Source organism: Lipotes vexillifer, unplaced genomic scaffold, assembly GCF_000442215.2.
Source record: "Lipotes vexillifer unplaced genomic scaffold, Lipotes_vexillifer_v1.1 scaffold339, whole genome shotgun sequence".
In the NCBI taxonomy this organism is placed as follows: Eukaryota; Metazoa; Chordata; class Mammalia; order Artiodactyla; family Lipotidae; genus Lipotes; species Lipotes vexillifer.
In genome coordinates, this window is record NW_006772053.1 from 139,584 (window position 1) to 147,186 (window position 7,603).

Below are 7,603 nucleotides of genomic sequence, written 5' to 3' on the forward strand. Positions count from 1 at the left end.
TTAGGATTATTAGCTCTAGTTCTGTGAAAAATGTTATGAGAGAAAATATTTGCAAATAATGCAACCAACAATGGGTTAATATCCAAAATATACTAACAGCTTATACAACTCAATATCAAAAACACCAACAACTCAATCAAAAAATGGGCAAAAGATCTAAATAGACATCTCTCCAAAGAAGACATACAGATGGCAAACAGGCACATGAAAAGATGCTCAGCACCACTAATCATTAGAGAAATGAATATCAAAACCACAATGAGGTATCGCCTCACATTGGTCAGAATGGCTATCGTCATAAAGTCGACAAATAAATGCTGGAGAGAGTGTGGAGAAAATGGAACCCTCACACACTGCTGGTGGTAATGTAAACTGGTATAGCCACTATGGAAAACAGTACAGAGGTTCCTTAAAAAACTAAAATTAGAGCTACAATATGACCCAGGATTCCCACTCCTGGGTATATATCTGGAAAAGATGAAAACTCTAATTTGAAAAGATATACATACCCCAATGTTCACAGCAGCACTATTTACAATAGCCAAGATATGGAAAAAAAACAACTGCCCATAAACAGATGACTGGTTTAAGAGGATGTGGTATGAGGAGAAACAAGAAGAACTACAATCCTGCAGCCTGTGGAACAAAAACCACATTCACAGAAAGACAGACAAAATGAAAAGGCAGAAGGCTACGTACCAGATGAAGGAACAAGATAAAACCCCAGAAAAACAATAAATGAAGTGGACATAGGCAACCTGTCAGAAAAAGAATTCAGAATAATGATAGTGAAGATGATCCAGGACCTCAGAAAAAGAATGGAGGCAAAGATCAAGAAGATGCAAGAAATGTTTAACAAAGACCTAGAAGAATTAAAGAACAAACAAACAGAGATGAACAATATGATAACTGAAATGAAAAATACTCTAGAAGGAATCAAGCAGAATAACTGAGGCAGAAGAATGAATAAGTGACTTGAAAGAATGCTGGAATTCACAGCCGCAGAACAAAATTAAGAAAAAGAATGAAAAGAAATGAAGACAGCATAAGAGACCTCTGGGACAAGATTGAACACAACAACATTCACATTATAGGGGTTCCAGAAGGAGAAGAGAGAGAGAAAGGACCTGAGAAAATATTTGAAGAGATTATAGTAAAAAAAATTCTCTAACATGGGAAAGGAAATAGCCACCCAAGTCCAGGAAGCACAGAGAGTCCCAGGCAGGATAAACCCAAGAAGAAACATGCCGAGACACATAGTAATCAAATTGGCAAAAATTAAAGGCAAAGAAATATTATTGAAAGCAACAAGGGAAAAACGACAAATAACATACAAGGGAACTCCCATAAGGTTAACAGCTGATTTCTCAGCAGAAACTCTACAAGCCAGAAGGGAGTGGCACGATATATTTAAAGTGATGAAAGGGAAGAACCTACAACCAAGATTACTCAACCCAGCAAGGATCTCATTCAGATTCGAAGGAGAAATCAAAAGCTCTACAGACAAGCAAAAGCTACGAGAATCCAGCACCACAAAACCAGCTCTACAACAAATGCTAAAGGAACTTCTCTGAGTGGGAAACACAAGAGAAGAAAAGGACCTACAAAACAACCCAAAACAATTAAGAAAATAGTAATAGGAACACATGTATCGATAATTACCTTAAATGTGAATGGATTAAATACTCGAACCAAAAGACACAGGTTTGCTGAATGGATACAAAAACAATACCCATATGTATGCTATCTGCAAGAGACCCACTTCAGACCTAGGGACACATATAGACTGAAAGTGAGGGGATGGAAAACGATATTCCATGCAAATGGAGATCAAAAGAAAGCTAGAGTAGCAATACTCATATCAGACAAAATAGACTTTAAAATAGAGAATGTTGGGGCTTCCCTGGTGGGGCAGTGGTTCAGAGTCTGCCTGCCGATGCAGGGAAACAGGTTGGTGCCCCGGTCCGGGAAGATCCCACATGCCGCGGAACAGCTGGGCTCGTGAGCCATGGCAGCTGAGCCTGCGTGTCCGGAGCCCGTGCTCCACAACGGGAGAGGCCACAACAGTGAGAGGCCCGAGTACCGCAAAAGAGTAGCAATACTCATATCAGATAAAACGACTTTAAAATAAAGAATGTTACAAGAGACAAGGAAAGACACTATATAATGATCAAGGGATCAATCTAAGAAGAAGATATAACAATTAGAAATACATATGCACCCAACATAGGAGCACCTCAATACATAAGGCAAATGCTAACAGCTATACAAGAGGAAATCAACAGTAACACAATAATAGTGGGGGACTTCAACTCCTCACTTACACCAATGAACAGATCATCCAGACAGAAAATTAATAAGGAAACACAAAGCTTTAAATAACACAAGAGACCACACAGACTTAACTGATATTTGTAGGACATTCCATCTGAAAACAGCAGACTACACTTTCTTCTCAAGTGCACATGGAACATTCTCCAGGATAAATCACATCTTGGGTCACAAATCAAGCCTTGGTAAATTTAAGAGAACTGGAATCATATCAAGCATCTTTTCTGACCACAACGCTGTGAGGTTAGAAATGAATTACAGGGGAAAAAAAAACCCCGTAAAAATAAAAAACACATGGAGGCTAAACAATACATTACTAAATAACCAAGATATCACTGAAGAAATCAAAGAGGAAATCAAAAAATACCTAGAGACAAATGACAACAAAAACATGATGATCCAAAACCTATGGGATGTAGCAAGAGCAGTTCTAAGAGGGAAGTTTATAGCAATACAATCCTACCTCAAGAAACAAGAAAAATCTCAAATAAACAATCTAACCTTACACCTAAAGGAACTAGAGAAAGAAAAACAAATAAAACCCAAAGTTAGTAGAAGGAAAGAAATCATAAAGATCAAAGCAGAAATAAATGGAATAGAAACAAAGAAAACAATATCAAAGATCAATAAAATTAAAAGCTGGTTCTTTCAGAAGATAAACAAAATTGATAAACCTTTAGCCAAACTCATCAAGAAAAAGAGAGAGAGGATTCAAATCAATAAAATTAGAAATGAAAAGGGAGAAATTACAACGGACACTGCAGAAATACAAAGCATCATAAGAGACTACTACAAGGGACTCTATGCCAATAAAATGGACAACCTGAAAGAAATGGACCAATTCTTAGATAGGTAACCTTCCAAGACCGAAGCAGGAAGAAATAGAAAATATGAACAGACCAATTACAAGTAATGAAATTGAAACTGTGATTAAAAATCTTCCAACAAACAAAAGTCCAGGACCAGATGGCTTCACAGGGGAATTCTATCAAACATTTAGAGAAGAGCTAACACCTATCCTTCTCAAACTCTTCAAAAAACTGCAGAGGAAGGAACACTACGAAACTTATTCTACGAGGTCATCATCACCCTGATAGCAAAACCAGACAAAGATGTCACAAAAAAAGAAAATTACAGACCAATATCAGTGATGAATATAGACGCAAAAATCGTCAACAAAATACTAGCAAACAGAATCCAACAACACATTAAAAGGATCATACACCATGATCAAATAGGATTTAGCCCAGGGATGCAAGGATTCTTCAACATACGCAAATCAATCAATGTGATACACCATATTAACAAACTGAAGAATAAAAACCATGTGGTCTTCTCAATAGATGCAGAAAAAGCTTTTGACAAAAATCAACACCCATTTCTGATAAAAACTCTCCAGAAAGTGGGCATAGAGGGAACTTACTTCAACATTAATAAAGACCATAAATGACAAACCCAGAGCAAACATCGTCTCAATGGTGAAAAACTGAAAGCATTTCCTCTAAGATCAGGAAACAGACAAGGATGTCCACTCTCGCCACTATTATTCAACATAGTTTTGGATTCCTAGCCATGGCAATCAGAGAAGAAAAGAAATAAAAGAAATACAAGTTGGAAAAGAAAAAGTAAAACTGTCACTGTTTGCAGATGACATGATATTACACATAGATAATCCTAAAGATGCCACCAGAAAACTAATAGAGCTAATCAATGAATTTGGTAAAGTTGCAGGATACAAAATTAATGCACAGAAATCTCTTGCATTACTATACACTAACAACAAAAGATCAGAAAGAGAAATTAAGGAAACGATCCCATTCACCACTGTAACAAAAAGAATAAAATACCTAGAAATAAACCTACCTAAGGAGGTAAAAGACCTGTACTCAGAAAACTATAAGACACTGATGAGAGAAATCAAAGACGACACAAACAGATGGACAGATATACCATGTTCTTGGATTGGAAGAATCAATATTGTGAAAATGACTATACTACGCAAAGCAATCTACAGATTCAATGAAATCCCTATCAAATTACCAATGGCATTTTTTAAAGAACTAGAACAAAAAGTGTTAAAATTTGTATGGAGACACAAAAGACACTGAATAGCCAATGCAGACTTGAGGGGAAAAAACGAAGCTGGAGGAATCAGGCTCCCTGACTTCAGACTATACCACAAAGCTACAGTCATCAAGACAGTATGGTACTGGCACAAAAAACAGAAATATAGATCAATGGAACAGGATAGAACCAGAAATAAACCCATGCACCTATGGTCAATTAAGCTGTGATAAAGGAGGCAAGAATATACAGTGGAGAAAAGACAGTCTCTTCAATAAGTGGTGCTGGGAAAACTGGACAGCTTCATGTAAAATGAAATTAGAACACTCCCTAACACCATATACAAAAATAAACTCAAAATGGATTAAAGACCTAAATGTAAGTCTGGACACCATAAAACTCTTAGAGGAAAACATACGAAGAACACACTCTGACATAAATCACAGCAAGATCTTTTTGACCCACCTCCTAGAGAAATGGAAATAGAAACAAAAATAAACAAATGGGACCTAATGAAACTTAAAAGCTTTTGCACAGCAAAGGAAACTATAAGACAAAAAGCCCTCAGAATGGGATATTTGTAAATGAATCAATGGACAAAGGATTAATTCCAAACTGTATAAACAGCTCATGCAGCTCAATATAAAAAAAACCAAACAACCCAATCAAAAAATGGGCAGAAGACCTAAATAGACAATTTTCCAAAGAAGATATACAAATGGCCACAGGCACATGAAAAGCTGAGCAACATCACTAATTATTAGAGAAATGCAAATCAAAACTACAATGAGTTATCACCTCACACTGGTTAGAAAGGGCATCATCAGAAAATCTACAAACAACAAATGCTGGAGAGGGTGTGGAGAAAAGGGAACCCTCTTGCACTGTTGGTGGGAATGTAAACTGATACAGCCCCTATGGAGGACAGCCTTAAAAAACTAAAAGCTGAATTACCATATGACCTAGCAATCCCACTACTGGGCATATATCCAGAGAAAACTATAATTCAAAAAGAGTCATGTACCCCAATGTTCATTGCAGCACTATTTACAACACCCAGGTCATGGAAGCAACCTAAATGCCCATCGACAGACGAATGGATAAAGCAGATGTGGTACGTATATACAATGGAATATTACTCAGCCATCAAAAGGAACGAAATTAGGTCATTTGTAGACATGGATGGACCTAGAGAGTGTCATAGAGAGTGAATCAAGACAGAAAGGGAAAAACAAATACCGTATATTAACGCATATATATGGAATCTAGAAAAATGGCACCGATGAACCAGCTGCAAGGCAGAAATAGAGACACAGATGTAGAGAACCAACGTATGGACACCAAGGGGGGAAAGTGGGGTGTTGGGGGGTGGTCGTGGTGGCGGGATGAATTGGAAGATTGGGATTTACATATATACACTAATATGTATAAAACAGAGAACTAATAAGAACCTGCTGTATAAAAAACGAATAAATAAAATTAAATTCAAAAATAAAACAAAATTTTTCCCAATACTGGGGGGAAAAAAAGAGGATGTGGTATATATATATACAATGGAATATTAGTCAGTCATAAAAAAGAATGAAATATTGCTATTTGCAGCCAGATGGATGGACCTAGAGAATATCACACTGTTAAGTAGGTCAGAGAGAGAAAGACAAATATTATATGATATCACTTATATGTGGAATCTAAAAAATAATAGAAATGAATCTATATAAAAAATAGAAACAGGCTCACAGACATAGGAAACAAACTTATGGTTACCAAATGGGAAAGGGAAGGGGGTGAGGGATAAATCAGGAGTACGGATTAACAGATACAAACTGCTGTATGTAAAATAGATACACAACAAGCATTTACTATATAACGTAGGGAAATACATTCAATATCTTGTAATAACCTATAATGGAAAATAATCTGAAAAAATTCTTTATGTATAACTGAGTCACTTTGCTGTACACCTGAAACGAACACAATATTGTACATCAACTGTACTTCAGTTTAAAAAAAAAAGATTCACATTAATAAGCCATGCTAAGTAAAAGTAAAATATTCAGGCATTACAACTAAAATGTGCTACTGTTCAGTATTAACAAGAAATTCCCTCCAATCACCACCAATAGGGCTGAGAGAAAGAAAATAATCCCTATTAACATAAAGTCTCTTACCTTCCATACTGGTTCTCCAGTGCTGTTTTTAATATGAGGCACATTAAAATTCAACATACGTTTCAAAGCCACTAGAAATGAAAACAGTCTTATTAAATATTACTAATGTTTTTAGGATTTCACTTTTCCACCACACTTATTACTTATTACCTCAAAACAAAATGCACAAATCACTCTAGTAAAACTGATTAATCAATATTAATGCATATGTAGAAGTAGGGTCAGACTTCGTAAGACAGTTTCATCAACAACTAAAGGGATATTGTCGGGGAGATTTTCTAATTTAAGCATCTTTGCCCAGATTAAAATGTGAAAAATGTTCAGGAAGAAGCCTTTTCCATGTCTCCTGATGATACTACACTACGTTTTATATAGATGCAAAAAGAAATTGTCAATCACGACCTTGCAGTGGCCTCGATAGATAACTGGTGTTGTTGTCTATTTACTGTGTGGCTGAAAGCATAGATTAAGATAAGTTTTTCTAAAAACAAAAATCCTCTATGATATATTTAATTGGTTCATATTTAAATGGTTTAAAACCTAAATACAGCAGATCTATTTTTTAGTTATCCTGGAGTGCATTCTATGACCAATTATCCTGTCAGATTCACTAGTGAGACTTTCCTATAGATGTGGTAGGTAACTGATAACTCCTGCTTAAAAAATATACAATTCTATAATCATAGCAGTTACGCTCTATGTCTTATAGTATTTTGTGGTTTTTACTGCTCATCTGTTCATGTGTTACAGAAGACTCAGAGATATTTTCTAAGGGAAATAAAAATCTTGATACACTTTTATGTGAAGTTGAGATGGCCAAATATTCAAGGGAGGGTAGTAGTTATCTGATTAAATGTTTAAATGATTGGTAATCCTAAAATCTACTTGGTTGATTTTTTTTTTTTTTTTTTTGTTATGCGTTCCCCTCACTGTTGTGGCCTCTCCCGCTGCCGAGCACAGGCTCCAGACGCGCAGGCCCAGCAGCCATGGCCCACAGGGCCAGTCGCTCCGTGGCCTGTGGGATCCTCCCGGACCGG

General features: G+C 36.4%; 1 protein-coding gene across 5 annotated transcripts in view; it reads right to left on the reverse strand.

Annotated features, from left to right (window-relative positions):
• SCFD1 (sec1 family domain containing 1) overlaps positions 1–7,603 on the reverse strand; it is a 134,990-nt gene that overhangs the window by 124,601 nt on the left and 2,786 nt on the right. For 4 of the 5 annotated variants that reach the window (XM_007447278.1, XM_007447279.1, XM_007447282.1 and 1 more), the window contains exon 2: positions 6,567–6,637. The exons of the other annotated variant lie outside the window; for it this stretch is intronic. In XM_007447278.1, the coding sequence (XP_007447340.1) occupies positions 6,567–6,637 (71 nt within the window). The remainder of the gene's footprint in view (positions 1–6,566; positions 6,638–7,603) is intronic. 5 annotated transcript variants of the gene reach the window in all.